Genomic DNA, 15,915 nt, shown 5'->3' with positions numbered 1-15,915 from the left:
TCCAAATCATGAAATTTGTTTATGTTCAATATACATGTTATACACGCATAGCCTGAAAGTAATTTTATTATTTTTGTGTATGAAACAAATTTTGTATACATTGTATACAAAAATAGCACTGACTCAGTTTACTCGTGTGGACAATTTTGGAGTATTCCAGGTAAAAGAGTGCTTAACCTGTATTGACCAAATCTTAATAACCAGATGTTGTACTTAATCCTACTTTCACAACAACTCTGGGCAATCTGGACTCCCATCCCATTACTTGGGTCAACTGTCTTAGACCCAAATAAAATTCAGGATCGTGTACCTCATCCCTTTCAGACTGAATCCTTGCTGCAGAGCTATACCTGCTATGTCCACAGTACAGTATAGTTAGATTAGGCCTAACGAAGCCTTGTCATTCATCAGGATCTGAATGAATTTCAAACTTTGAAATAATCCACACAGTTTAAAGTTTACAAATTGTGCTGAGGCTGTTTTCAGAGCAAACTGAAGATGAGGCAAGAGTTGGAGAGAATGAAGTACTCCCAATTGCTTCTTGGATAAGGACAAAAGAAGCTGTCTTCTGTTGAGTCAGATCATTGGTTCATGTAATCCAATACTGTCAACAGCAGCACTTCTCTAAGGTTCCAGGCAGAAGTCTTTCCTTTTTCTTATATGAAAATTGCTGGTATTATCTAGCATTTTGTGCAAGTACTAATCAGGTCTGACACTGCTTAGGTTCCAAAATGAAATATCAAGGATGGGACGGGGTGTGAAGGGCTATTAAAATTGGCTAGCCTTGCCATCTCCAGCATATAGAAGCATTGGGAGAAGAATAACTCAAAAAGAGATTGATGTATTTGAACTCTAGTTGCTTTATAATGAAAACAACTTCAGCTGTATGGGCATAAGAATTTTCAGGTTGCCAAATTGAAAACTGAAGAGGGTTCCTGCCCCTTTAATTGTTGTGTAGAAGGGGGAATTTCAACAGGTGCTGTTTGTTATCTGCATGACAAGAAACACCTGCTGAAATTCCCTCTTCTACTAAACCATTAAAAGAATAAGAGCCATCTCCAGATTTTAATCTGGCAAGCCAATGTGAATCCATAAAATCCAACTCTGGAATATAGGCCCTGTGCCAGTTCATAAGGTTCTACAGCCCAAATTATCTGACATTTGAGGTACAATTCACTGCCAACACCTGAGTTGTTTTGTGATTTATGGAGTCATATACAAGTCATGCTTTAGGGATTGCATTGGTAATTGGTGGATATGAAATGCTCTTCATCTTTCAGAGACAGGACTATACTAATCTTCAATAAATATTCCAGAACTGTCTTCTTTAAGCCTCAAATTTTGATCATTGTTTAGCAACCAAATGATGCATAGTTTAGAGCTGTTTTGACTGAACGTTGACCTTCTCGGTGAATATGAGAGTGGCAGTTAGAAATGAACCACTTAAGATTATTTATTTAAATGGAAGGTCCCTCATCCTCCAAAACACAGAAGTGCTCTTGTACTTAGAAGGAATTATGTTTTGCAATTTAGCTGCATACATTTTAATTAAAATATATTTTATTCTTTTTGCAAGAATGTGCATTTGCTCTTGTTTGTACTTGAGCTTCAAAGAAAAATAATGGTTATTCTGATCTATTCGTGGCCAATCCATTCAGAGCTTTTTGCTTTCAAAAATTAGGTTTTTTTGCCAGATAATGTATTTCCAACTATATTTATAGGACATTGTAATGACATGCAGTATGTACTCGGTGCCCCATTATGTTTTCTTTGCATTACACATGTAATATGGCAACAATACAATGTACAAAATTAGTCTAATGTTCGGTGTTTCTTTTTTCCTTTTTCCTCTAGGCTGTTGATATACTTTTACAACATGGGGCATATGTCAATGTTCAAGATGCTGTTTTCTTCACTCCTTTACATATTGCAGCCTATTATGGCCATGAACAGGTATGCCAAAGCCCCTGATTTGTTATAGATAATTGTACTGTACATGTAATATTTAGCACCCTTTGCTACTGAAACTGGAGAGGGAAGGATATCCATGACCTTGTCCACATATGAAAAAGCCAATAGAAACCAAGAATCAGTTCACATACAATGCCATTTTGATGAGATGGTCTCTGGCACTGAATGGGACAATAGAGATTAATCAGGTTAAAATTCCTGGGATCACCAACAGTCCAACTCAAATATAATACTTTTCAGTGAGAGCAATTCACATTTCTGATTCTTATCAAGAGTTATGTCATCAAACAAATAGAGAGATCACGCGATATAAATTAACATGAAAATACACCATTTACTAGCTCAAATATATTTCATGCAGTAACATATCACTCAACCCACAACTAGATACGTGACCACCATTTATTGAAAAGCATTGTGCTTTGCAAGTGAAATGAAGGAAAATATCTGTGACATGTATCCTATTTAACCACTATTGCTTGATGCTATATTAATTATGAGCATGCCTGTACATGTGTGCCTTCAGTTCATCATCTTAATTCTTTGAGAAACAAGGGAGAATTATGAACAAGCTCATTATGTGAACATGTGATTTTTTTTTACTCACCCAGACTGAGTAACTTACACACTAGCCATGCACAAAAGGGTCATTTGAATCTACTGCTATTCTAATACAGATCTGTTGGACATTATTTTTAAAAGATGGGGGGGGGGGGGAAATTGGCATGAAATATATATCTATAAGGGAGTATTCTTGGTATTTAAGTCACAAGGCTTTTCTAAGCCATTGTGCTGCCTCAAAATTGTTATGCATGATTCATTAGATGTGCACCAGGATTTCCTCTGCTGCCTTAGTGGGTACTGGGACCCACCTTTAGATATCAGCTTATCTCTTAAAACATCTCCTCTTTTCCATTGTTTATTTGTAGTTAGACCATAAAGGTCTGTCACATTCAGTCTTAAAGAAGAAAATGTGGCATGTCTTTGTAGGACAAAACAACTCTGATGAGTTCCAAGATAAAACTGAGAGACTATGGCCCCTTCCACACAGCTGAATAATCCCACATTATCTGCTTTGAACTGGAATATATGACAGTGTGGACTAAGGCCAGTTTCACACATGACTTCAATGTGCACCCAATCAGGTTTCTTAGACCCAATTGGGCAAGGATTTGTCAATGGAAAGGAGTTTTGATTCACAGAAAACAATAGATATCTCTTCAGGCTTTTGCCCAATTCCTGTTCCAAGGCATGAAACTAAACAAGGTAATCTTATAGATCTGAAGTTTTTGTAACATTTTAAAGGTCAATTTCATTTGGCATAGTTTATACAATTTCATAAGGGCAGATTTCATAAACAAAAGGGAGATATAACTAGTCTGACTTTTCATAGTTGAGTAGGAGCAATCTTTTTAACATTGCAAAAATGGTTTGAAATAAAAATAAATGTTTGTTTTTGTGCCTAATCATGGGGGGGGGGGTCAATTTCTTGATAACAGGGTCACCTTCTTACTCCATTGAACCACCTATCTTTTCTGTTCAGCCTCATTCCTACTAAGGCTAGTCAGACATAGTTGCTCTTCCTTGTCCTTGCTGTTGTAGCTGCATATCTGCCATGTTCTCCCTTTGAACAGGGTACCCAATGATTCTTATTCTTGGGCTCTTGTCATTTGACTTTATTCAAGCATGACTTTTAGACAGTATATGTTTTCTGTGCCACTGAGATAATACTTAGGTGAAAACAGAGTGTGGTTTCCAAAAGTGGTTTTGAGACCTGAGTGCATAAACACGGGCAGCTGAAAAGAATATAATGACACATTCAGTTACTGTACTGGCACACACAATGTTTGCTTTTATGGGATGTTTCATAGATATAATCACCTCATCCACTTACATTAAAAAGACCTTCATATGTAGGACTGAGAGACTGGTTTATTTTATTTTGGTAGAAATTGCCTTTGAAGACAAAGTCACAGTTCTCTAAAATTATGCTAAAATGCATGTGGTGCTTTTATGATAAGAGTTCCAACTTTCAGAAAAGAAACTGTAGCTTGGATATAATTTATGAGCATTTTACTGTATTTTGCTACTTAGGTCAGTTAAACTAATAGGCTTCTGTCTGTGTCATTTTTTGAAAAGGAATTAGCTGCTGAGCTGACAAAATATTCTGTCAACATACAACTTAATTATAATTTGAGACTGCAATAACCTTAATTTTCATGGGAATGGGTAAATGTAATGTACATCTGATGATGAGGGAAAGAAAATTGATGAATATGAAAGCGCACATTTTATATATATACACTGTCCTCTGATTTCATCAGAAATGTAAGGCTTGCTTACAAATTCTGATCCATAAAATATTGATAGGTAACACGACTCCTACTTAAATTTGGTGCTGATGTGAATGTGAGTGGAGAAGTTGGAGACAGACCCCTTCACCTAGCTTCAGCCAAAGGATTTCTCAATATCGCAAAGCTTTTGATGGAGGAGGGCAGCAAGGCAGATGGTAAGGCTTTTGAAATGTACAGTATATATTATAAATCTGTGTGTGTACCTCAGAGACCTCATTTGTGCATGCTGATATACTTTTTTATATATATATTTCTCAAGTATCCCTGCCCCAATCCTATCAATGCTCAACAAGATAAGTTTCCTACGATGACAACATTATTATTTTTATATGACATCAAATACCTCATGGCCAACAAGAGGTATGGTTTTCTTTCCTTGTATCAAACATTTCTCACCAGCATTTTAAATTCACCTTTAATATCTTAAGAAAGCCGCAGCTCTGTGGCCTTTCATCATCACATGTCATCCCCAAAAATATGGTTGCCCTTTCAGGATCATTCCAGGATGAAGGTTTCTCACAGCTAAAACATTAGACCTAGACATGCTCCCTGGTGATATCAAAGTTGTTCACCACTTGCTATTCAAAGGCAAACACAGACATAGGGAGAACATATTTTCCTACCTGAAAATTAAGAGATAAATCACAGCTAAAGGGGATTCTTTTAGATGCTATTAAAATCTCACCTGAGCAAATACAGAGCTTTCTACAAGTAAACTATATGTTTCACAGTTGAGCTTTGTTATAGTCCCATTTTTGGCAACAAAAGAGTGGAAGGTGGCAATAGCAAGAATTCATGGAAAGAAGAAGAAGAACTTTATTTTTCTACCTCGCCTCCATCTCCCCGAAGGGACTCAGGTGGCTTACATGGGGCCCAAGCCCAGGCAGGATACAATTAAAATAAACAATAACAATTAAAACAGCATAAAATGGCATAAAACAACATATCAAAAATAGCTAGCAACAACAATAAAAGCAGACTAATTTTGGAGGGGGGAGGAAAACCATTATGTGAACTAGTTAAAGGATAAAGTGGTTTAGTAAGGTAGATGACAATGTATAATGTCATAGGAAAAATCATGGAAACAGAGAAAATTAACAGGATCAATTAATATAATACAGTACATCAGATTGAATGACAAGTCAAGTCATAATACAGGCCATTTGTCATAGGAGTCGTCAATCGAAAGCACGACGAAACATCCACGTCTTTAATTCCTTACAGAATGTGGCTAGGGAGGGTGCCAGCCTAATTTCCCTGGGGAGGGAATTCCAGAGACGGGGGGGTCACCACCGAGAATGCCCTCTCTCTCGTCCCTATCAACCGTGCCTGAGACAGGGACGGGAGCGAAAGCAGGGCATTCCCGGAAGATCTTAAGGACTGTGTGGGCTCATAAGGGAGGAGGCAGTCATGCAGATAGGCAGGTCCTGAACCGTTTAGAGCTTTATAGGTGATAACCTGCACCTTGTATTGGGACCCGTAACTTATCAGCAGCCAGTGGAGCTGTTTAAACAGGAGGGTTGACCACTCTGTAAATTTCTCCAGTTAACAATCTGGCTGCCAATCTTTGCACCAGCTGTAGTTTCCGAACCGTCTTCAAGAGCAGCCCAACGTAGAGTGCATTACAAAGTCTAATCTTGAGGTAACTAAGGCATGGACCCCCATGGTCAAATCACACTTCTTGAGGTACGGTCGCAGCTGGCGCAGAAGTCTTAACTGTGCAAAGGCCCTCCCGGCCACTGCTGACACCTGTGCATCAAGCGTCAGCGCTGAATCCAGGAGGACCCCCAGACTGCGGACCTGTGTCTTCAGGGGGAGTGTAACCCCGTCAAACACAGATTGCCACCCTATACCCTGTTCAGCCGAGTGACTGACCTGGAGGACCTGTCCTGTCAGGATTCAATTTCAACCTGTTAGCCCTCATCCAGCCCATCACAGTGGCCAGGCACTGGTCCAGGACCCGAGGGGCTTCCTTGGATGTTTGTGGAAAAGAGTAGCAGAGTTGTGTGCCATCTGCTGAAAAAAGCTGAAAAAAGAATGACACCCCCAACAGATGCGTTAGACACAAAACAGAACAATGAAAAGGAACAAGGTCATTTCAGGGAGAACTCTACAGAACACGGAGCAATAGTTTCAAACTACAGGAAAAGAGATTCCACATGAACATTAGGAAGAACTTCTTCACTGTGAGAGCTGTTCAGCAGTGGAACTCTCTGCCCCAGAGGGTGATGGAGGCTCCTTCTATGAAGGCTTTTAAACAGAGGCTGGATGGCCATCTGTTGGGGGTGCTTTGAATGTGATTGTCCTGCTTCTTGGCAGGGGGTTGGACTGAATGGCCCATGAGATCTCTTCCAACTCTGTGATTCTATGACTCTATGATCCCTTTCACACTACACAATTATAGACCTTTATTTGTACTTTAACTGCCAGTACAACATCTTATGGGATTCTTGAATGTGTAGTTGAAGGAAGTATGTTTAGACTCCTCAGCCAAAGGGTTCTAGTGCTTCTCCAAACCCTAGGATTCCATAGGATGCAGGCATTTTCATTAAAGTACAATCACAGTGTTATAACTGTGTAGTATGAAAATCATAAAATCATAGTTGGAAGAGACCTTGTGGGCCATCCAGTCCAACCCCCTGCCAAGAAGCAGGAAAATTGCATTCAAAGCACCCCTGACAGATGGCCATTCACATTCTGCCTCTGTTTAAAAGTCTCCAAAGAAGAAGCCCCAGATCTCTGCAACTACTGCTATTAAAGGTTATTTCTTGCAGCAAACATCACACTGAGCTATGCCTTACATCTTTTTTGTGACTTGAGCCTCATGCCTTGAACATCTCCATAGCCAAAGACATCCAGCAGATGAAAACTCCCCTTGACTGTGAATGCTATAACGAGAAAATGTTACCAGTTGAATCTTTGCTTCTCCTTGCTTATTAAAAACACAGGAACTGTACCAGGAATGGCATGTGTATGTGTGTGTGTGTGATATTCAGCATTTCTGTTCAAGCACTTCACCCCTTGAGGATTTTGCTCACTCACGTACCAGTCCAGTCTGCAATTTCAGCCTTCTTTAGTAAACACCCGCACAGTATTAAATGTATTGATTCATTTGACACTTGGTTTTTTATCCTTTCTCAATTCTTCATGCACAGCTCAGAAACACTGGCCTTCTAGACCTCATTCTTCACACTGCTTGTTTTCACAGTATCATTCTGCTAGTGTCAAGCTGAATGTAAGCTGAAACACAGTTATCCTACTCAGTATTACCAGCCAGCATAAATTTTACATAGTCTCTGTGAGTCATGAATGCATTTCATACCTCCTACTCCCTCATTAAAAAAACTGTAGGAGCAGCATGACTCAGATTTGTAAGTATTTTTTCTACCAAGAGCCCTTGATATTTAAGGCTTGGTGTGTTCACCGAAGCAATATAATTATAATACCGGGGGGTGGAGAGGAAAGAAGGTATGTTCACCAACCATAAGAGGTGGAAAAAAGACTTGTTATCAGTTAGTTAGTTAATTTATTCCTAAAGAAGACGAAACCAGGACACAGTTATAGATGATTTTTTTTAAAATCTGGGAAAAGTGAGTAAGAAAGAGATAGGGGGAGGCAGGGAGAAAAAGAGAGAGATGCAGAAAACCTGAAAGCTGAACATTTCTTACCCTCAAAGTAGCACATTTTGAAACTTCCAATCTCCATGGCAACTGAAGGAAAGAGTTGTGAGCATTAAAGAAGGAAAATAATTCATTATTTACAATTAGCCCAAGCTGTTTTGAAAGCACCCCCCTGAAATGCAACCATGTTGCTGCCTCTATACTTTTGACCTATTTGGTCTAACATGTTTTGACTGGTCAGCCATTTGGAGCCAGATTTTCAGGTCACAAAAGCAGAGGGAAAGGACGGGTGGCCACTGAGGCAGAACGGAAAGGTCAAAACACTGTCAAACGCGGCTAAACATTTGCACAATGAAAGGTAGTGTCAAGGTTTTTCTTCTGTTTCTTCCGCTTGGTATGGAATTGTAAAAGGTCTTGTCACAAGGCAGCCTTGCCACCTGGTTTTTATACAAGTGAGTTCAACTGAAAAAACAAACAAAAGGACTCTTCTTGACTGTGCCTTCACAGACTGTTGGATGTCATGGGACCGTTTCTCTCCCTCAGGAAGAAGGGGGGTATTTGAGGGAAATATGCCCAGGAGGGCTTATGATAAAAGTGCGGCTGTCAGCCTTATACTATCTGAGCACTGGATCTTTCCAACCTCAATAGCATCCTTCTCCGTTTGGTTCAGCACCACTGCAGAGCTTCTGGGCTTGCAGAGTTATTGTTCAGCTGCAGTTTTAATATCTGTCTGCAGCAATAAAGCTAGAATAACAGTGTTTTTATTGGCACACCTCCGAAATATAGCCAGTGTTGGATATAGGATCACTTTCACCAATTTCCAAACTAAGATATTGGTCTGCAGTGTCATGCCTGCAGGCAGATCCCTTAACACCCACTAGGTTCTGTGCCTCTCCTGATTTTCTGATATATTGAAAAATAGCAATTAAAACAATCCACAGTGCCCAGGAGCACCATTTTTATTTCTCACAGTGGTAGATCTATAGGGCAGGAAGGGGTCAAAGGAAATGAAGGGAATGTATTTTGCCTAGAGGTACGTGATCTATGTTTCCAGAATGAAAACTGGAGAGTGATATTTTAATTTTAATAATTGAGTAGAAAAGGAAATTTCATTTGGTATTGTTTGTTGCCTGGTTGTGTGAAAAGTGACATTGGCTGAAATGACAAAGGCACAGGATGATTTGAATGTGATCTTCCTGCTTCTTGGCAGGAGGTTGGACTGGATGGCCCACAAAGTCTCTTGCAACTCAATGATTCTATGATCCCTCTCCACTATCCAGTCTGACAAACCTAGCAGTGACATGTGTTTTTGTTGTAATTTATGGGAGCAACGTGTGTTTATATGTATTTGTGCACCCGTTTCTGCCTTATACTCAGTTTCTTGGCAATGCAACTTGTTTCATCATCTGCTTGATCTAGCTTCCATGGAAGAGGGCTTAAAGCACAAAAATCGATTTTGCAGCTGAGCCTCCCCTCCTTTAACTTGTTGTTACAATTTCTTTTAGCAAATGACTTTTGTTTTAAAACCCACTAATTTGCCTTCTAGGAAATGTGATTGATTGCTAGCCATTCCCAACATGCAACCATTTTCTGAATTAACAAAATTTTCCAGGCAGCATTTTGAGGGATTGCCATCTTCACTCTCAAAACAAGTTTGAAGACCCATGATTTAAATGCTAACAGCAATGTTAACCAATGAATGTTACTCTTTGCCAGGTGTTACAGATTTATTCATAGTGGCTGGCATCCTGTTCAGTAGTTATAAGATTGTACATTGGACTTAATAGTTTGTAACTGCCCAGAATACACCCTTATGGTTATTAATGACTGAACACAACCCAAAGAAACCTTACATTTTCAGCCTAGCAGTGCCCCAATCAAAGGGTTTGCAAGGTGTTTCAGATAGGGGCATTTAGAACCTGAAAAGTCAATAAATTCCCAGTTTCTCATCATTTCCATTTGGCCTACATCTGGTTATCTCCTGATTCTCCATATTCTAATTCTATATGTTGATCATACCCAATTATTGAATATTTTTGAAAACAAACGTTGACAACCCTAATGCTAAAATCTTTCTTCCCCTTGCTGCTGCTCTTCTCAACCAGTCTCACTGTTGTTGTTTTCTCTGACAGCTGCCTAGTTATTTATGTTTTCTTTTTATGTGTCTGACACCTTTTCATCTCCTTACCACTTTCCTCACAATTCCTGTTGATTCTGTACAGCCACCTCCACTATTTCTTCAGATCAGATCTGAAAAAGTATAAAAAGTATATTCAAAGTCCCAGCTAGAATAAGGGAGAAATTTTAAGATTTTAATTGATTTCTGTTCCGTTTCTCTATTACCCCCAATATACATGCATTGTTCATTAGTATTATAGTATAACTGGAAGAGTAATGAACTAGGGTTTGGATTGGAAGTGGGAATGATATAGCTCTCCAGGTGTTGGTGAAGGACAGTTTCCATCAGCTCTAGCCAGCATTGACAATGCTATGGCTTGTGGGGATTGTTTACTTAGGCGATCCCTCGTTGTCCAAGTAAGCTTGTCCCACAAGATCGGTGTACTGGCGGTGGGTACATAGGTGACTGTGGAGCCCTATTCTTGACCCGCATGTTCTCCTGCAGTGAGGGCATCGGTTTCCAGGTGGAAGGCAGTCCCAGGTGAGGTTGGCTTGACATGCCTTCCTCTTGGCATGTTTCTCTCTTTCGCTCTCCATTCATGCCTCTTCAAATTCTACAGCACTGCTGGTCACAGCTGACCTCCAGCTGGAGGACTCAAGGGCCAGGGCTTCCCAGTTCTCAGTGTCTATGCCAGAGTTTTTAAGGTTGGCTTTGAGCCCATTTTTAAATCTCTTTTCCTGTCCACCAACATTCAATTTTCCATTCTTGAGTTCGGAGTACAGCAACTGCTTTGGGAAATGGTGGTCTGACATTCAGACAATGTGGACAGTTTAGCGGAGGTGATGGCAGAGGACCATCACTTCAATGCTGGTGGTCTTTGCTTCTTCCAGTATGCTGGGAGTAGCAGAGTAAGAACATCTGGAATTGCTACCTCTCTAAAATCAGATGCTTTCTGTTAGTGATTTGCAGATTACTAAACAGGCTAAGATATGTGTGGGAGTTCACCAGACCAAGGGCCCTTCCAGACAGGCCCCTATATCCCAGGATCTGATGCAAGGTTTCCTGCTTTAAGCTGGATTATAAAAGTTCACACTGCCAGATAATCTGGGATAAACAGAAAACCTGGGATCAGATCCTGGGATATAGGGCCTGTCTGGAAGGGCCCCTAGTTTTGGATTTTTTTCTGTATTTCCATGGAACATAATCATCTAGTAGGATTGCCAGATCAGGACATTACCAGGCTCTATGATATCGGGGCTAATACCTGAAAATGAAGGACAACCCATTTTATGTCACAAAAGGTGCTCCCTTTGTTCATTCATTGATTTTTTTTCCTCCCCAGAATTGACAATCCTAGTCTATGAAGCCATTGCATTGTGACATACTATAATCGGTATGAGATCTCAAAACTGTTTCAAAGAGAGGCAATATAATTCAGGATGTGCTGCCTTTACTCATAGTTGGATATGGGTACTCTAGCTGATACTATGTTATGGCTAACATCAAGTAGTCTATGCTAATTCAGAGGAAAACCTACAAGCCACCTGAAATACCTTTGCAGAAGCACATTAAAAGCTTGGCCTCTCACTGAACATATAGAAAATCAAAGTGCTCAACCTACTTAGGCAGCTACCTCTCCACTAGTCAACATTGGTGTCAAGATACAATACTGTCTGAACTCTATGAGAGCAGCAAATGATGTTCGAGGATCAGGACATTCATAGAGATACCAAGATGCTTGTTTATAAAGCTATTGTCCTTCCAACTCTATTGTATTCCTGTAGATGGACTATCTACAAGCATCACAGTCAACTTCTGGAATAATAATAACAGAATAATAAAACTTTATTTATAACTCACCCTCTCTCCCGGGGAGGGGGGACTCATGATTCCATCAGCATTGCCTTAAAAATCCTGCAAATCTCTTGGGAAGACAGGTGGACAAACATCAGCATTCTGAAAGAAGCAAAGACCACCAGCATTGAAGCAATGATTCTCCACCATTAACTTTGCAGGACTAGTCACATTGTCCGCATGCCCGATAACCATCCCCCAAGTAGTTATTTTACTCTCAGCTAAAGAATGGAAAACAGAATGTTGATGGACAGCAAAAGAGATTTAAAGATGGCCTTAAAGCTAACCTAAAAACATGTGGAATAAAGGCCAAGAACTGGGAAGCCTTGGATGCATTCTAACTGGAGATCAACTGTTACCAACAGTACTATGGAATTTGAAGAGGCACAAATAGAGGGCAAAGGGGAGAAACATGCCAAGAGGAAGGCATGTCAAGCAAACCCCTTTCAGGTCCACCTTTCATCTAGAAATCTATGTTCTCATTGTTAAAGACCATGCAGATCCAAAATAGGTGTCAACAGTCACCTATGGATTCATTGCCAAGATTCTACCCTTGAAAGACAATCATACAGAGTCACGAGTGATAGCCTATGATATGAAAGGTTTGCTACAGTTTCGCCTATGCATGTATTGAGAGTTAACTATATTAAGTTAGCTACATTGGAGGCATTTCCAAGTACACATCATGCTTGTCTTCATATTTAAGAATTTGAATGACAATGTATGGGAAAATAATTTCCCCCCTCTTGTAAGTACCTGAAAGCAGACAACATGACTTACAACATGTCACTATTGTTGGGTCCCCACCAGCCTTAAAAACAAACCAGGATATTCTGTACATTGAAGAATTAAATAATGTCAAAACAAGAGTTATGTTAGAGGACATTTTATAAATAAACACCCACAATGGGAGCTTTTAAAGGAACTTCTCTGGCCTTCCAAAAATACTATATTCATCCTTTAAGTGTTTGCAGATTAACATTTGATGCAGTCATGATTATTTTAAAAATATGTACTGTGCATGTCTCACATTTAACACACTGTTGCAAATGTATTTTGCCTGTGGTGGTCAGAAGGAGCAGTCACTTTATTCATTTCCATCTGTGACACATTTGACTGCTCTTACTTGCTACAAGCAGCTGTCTCTTGTAACCCCACGTGTTATAAGTGGAGTGCACTATAATGTCACTGTTTAGTTCAATATTGGATTTTGTAAAATCCATTATACAACAGCAGGCCGTCTTATTCATACACAATAGGAACTCTCTCAAGTTAAGGTCAGATGCTGCCAGTGCTGTTTCATGTTTAAAATCTTTACCCGTATGGGGAGTCCAACAGTAAATTGAAATGTTTCTTGGAAAAGCATTCTTATCCTTCCCTTTCTGTGTATCCTTGAGCATGTCACAGCCTCCAATTTGGACACACCTCCCCAAAGCAAGTTCATACCCAAGGTTAGAAAAGCTATCATATCAGTGTCAGAAAGGATGAGCAAGTGACTCAACTGTTTTCATCATTTATATTCCTCCCTTTCACCTGAGGGCTGTCCATGCAATAGCCTGTGTGAGGTACAAGCAGAAAAAAGGCATGGGGTTTCTTTCTGCAGAGTTCAGTGGTTCTGTTAACCATTTCGGATAGTGTTGTGGAATGTGCAATCAGAAACAGGCCTTGAGCTCATTTGAACCCCACAGTCTGAAAAAATCACATGGCATGCCAGCAGAGCTAGGAAATGTTACATTTTGGACTTTAGCTCAAAAGATCTCCTCACCAGGATTGCACTCCAAAAATAAAATTTTCTGACCTCTATATTGGATATCCTTCTCCTCTTTCTATTGAAACCCTTTTTACAGTTGGAAAATGTGTATATGGATGTTTGCTCATACACCATGTGCATATGTAGATCCAGGGCAAAGTGCCAACTGAACATAAGTCATATTGAGTTTCATGAAGGATATCAGAACTGTGCAACTATTAAAAGCATAGAAACTAGTTTCCAACAGACCGCACAACCTCTGAAGATGCCTGCCATAGATGCAGGCAAAATGTCAGGAGAGAACATGGCCATATAGCCCAAAAAACTTACAACAACTCATTGTGACTTATTTCTAAGTACAGTAAGTCCAAATGGAATTGGTAAAAACAGCTCCTGACAGCTGGGATCATAGCTTTGTTGGCCAATCTGCTTATATTGTGGTGTAGACAAGATTTAGTTGACTCATTCTGTCTAAGTGCTAGCCATGGGCAAACACAAACATGCTGAAACCAAAAGATTTGATTTCATTAAAAAAAAAGATGTACTTTATCTCCAGGTTATGAAGTAACATATTTTCCTCCCTCTCAATTTTGACTGTTTCAAGTGCAGTGGCAGAATGATATCAAGAGAGACATAGTTTGCAAGGAAGGGCCATTGGGAGTAGAATGAGCAACAGCTGCCATCTCTATCTCTTTACAGTTTAAGATTGGATAATATAGTTCAAAACAATTATATTCCCACCAAGAGATTTTTTTTTGAACCACTAACTACTTTTCCAGGTGGTGTGCGTATCTTTATCATGCCATGCATGAACCTCTTGTTTTTTCTCATCCATAGTAAAGTTCCCATCTAAGATTTCCCTTATGCAGCCTGGTAGGCAGAGCAGCAAGAAATAGTATGCAACCTGTCCCAATATCCCTTGCCTGATTTCCTTCTGATGACTTTTACACTAGGAATATTATGCAGAATGTGCTGCTAAAATGGAATTTCATTATAAGTTGCATATTTTTGCTCATCTGCCTCATTTTTCATATAAGCAAATATGTCAAAGACTGGAGGTTTTCAAAAGTGCACCTGGGATTTTGGCTGCCAACTGAAGCAAGGCATGAATCCAGCAAAGAACTGTGGGCAAAACTCCAAATCCTTTGATGCACACTTATTGCCAGATGAATGCCATAGATTTTTCTTTATATAAAAAGAGAAGAACTTGGAAGTGCTACTTCTTTTGAGTCCTTGTTATTTGAACCAAATCTTTAGTAGGATTAGCTGTTTTTAAGAAGCATTTTCACTGTATTCGTTTTTTTAAACCTTGTAACTAAGGCAACTGGTGTATAGGTATCAAGATGCCAGGACTCTCCCAATACACTTTTTAAAATTTCTCTCTAAACCATTACTGAAATGTATTCTCCCATAAATGATGGAAGACATGCAGGGTGTATGATATGATACTATGAAATCTTACTGCTTCTAATAAGTGATGCATCCATTACATTCTTGTTAAGACTTGTGTCCCATCCCCAAACCCTTTTATTATATATATATATATATAGAATTACAATTGTGAGACTTGAAATATTTTACTGCTGAGGGAAACTATTGATTGAGAGCACAAAATGGGAAAATATTCTGTAATTCCTTGTTTATCAGGAATTACACCCCAAAAGTGTTTCCTGTCTCCAATTTCAAGTATATCATTACATGTTGTGGGTACTTTAAAGACTCATTGCTGCATCTTAAACTTATTTCCCCAAAACATTGATATGTTGTGTTCATAGCACAGCTGCCGTTACAGCTATTTCTATGCTATTTTGGCCAAATCAGAATAGCATAACCGTTTTCTATAGTGAGTAAAGCAAACGTTAAGCAGTCAGCTACATTTTTTGCAGAAAGGCTGGTGAAACACCAGCTTCCACATTTGTCATCTAACTCTAAAAATCTTATCAGATGGATATGTGTAAACCAGAAGGACAGTGGAAGAAAGCGGGGGACAGTGAGGGGAACTGTCTGTTCCCTCCTGTTGGGGTCTGTCCTCTACCTTCCCATGTTTGTCACCATTCCCCTTTGGCTCTTCTTCTGTTTTTCAATGAGGAGTCAGATGCACACTTACAGAAAACAGAATGTTGGAGAACAGAAATAGAGATTTAAAGATGGGCTCAAAACCAACCTTAAAAACTGTGGCATGGGCACAGAGAACTGGGAAGCCATAGACCAGACTTTCTAGCTAGAGGTCAACTGTGACCAGCAGTG

General features: G+C 39.6%; 1 protein-coding gene across 1 annotated transcript in view; it reads left to right on the top strand.

The window, feature by feature from the left end:
• The window catches only part of TNNI3K (TNNI3 interacting kinase), a 220,431-nt gene that overhangs the window by 55,838 nt on the left and 148,678 nt on the right, over positions 1 to 15,915 (top strand). Inside the window, exons 6-7 of the mRNA XM_067467820.1 lie at positions 1,855 to 1,953; positions 4,342 to 4,480. Of these exons, the coding sequence (XP_067323921.1) occupies positions 1,855 to 1,953; positions 4,342 to 4,480 (238 nt within the window). The remainder of the gene's footprint in view (positions 1 to 1,854; positions 1,954 to 4,341; positions 4,481 to 15,915) is intronic.

Source organism: Anolis sagrei, chromosome 4, assembly GCF_037176765.1.
Source record: "Anolis sagrei isolate rAnoSag1 chromosome 4, rAnoSag1.mat, whole genome shotgun sequence".
Taxonomy (NCBI): domain Eukaryota; kingdom Metazoa; phylum Chordata; class Lepidosauria; order Squamata; family Dactyloidae; genus Anolis; species Anolis sagrei.
This window is presented reverse-complemented; position numbering and strand designations above follow the sequence as displayed.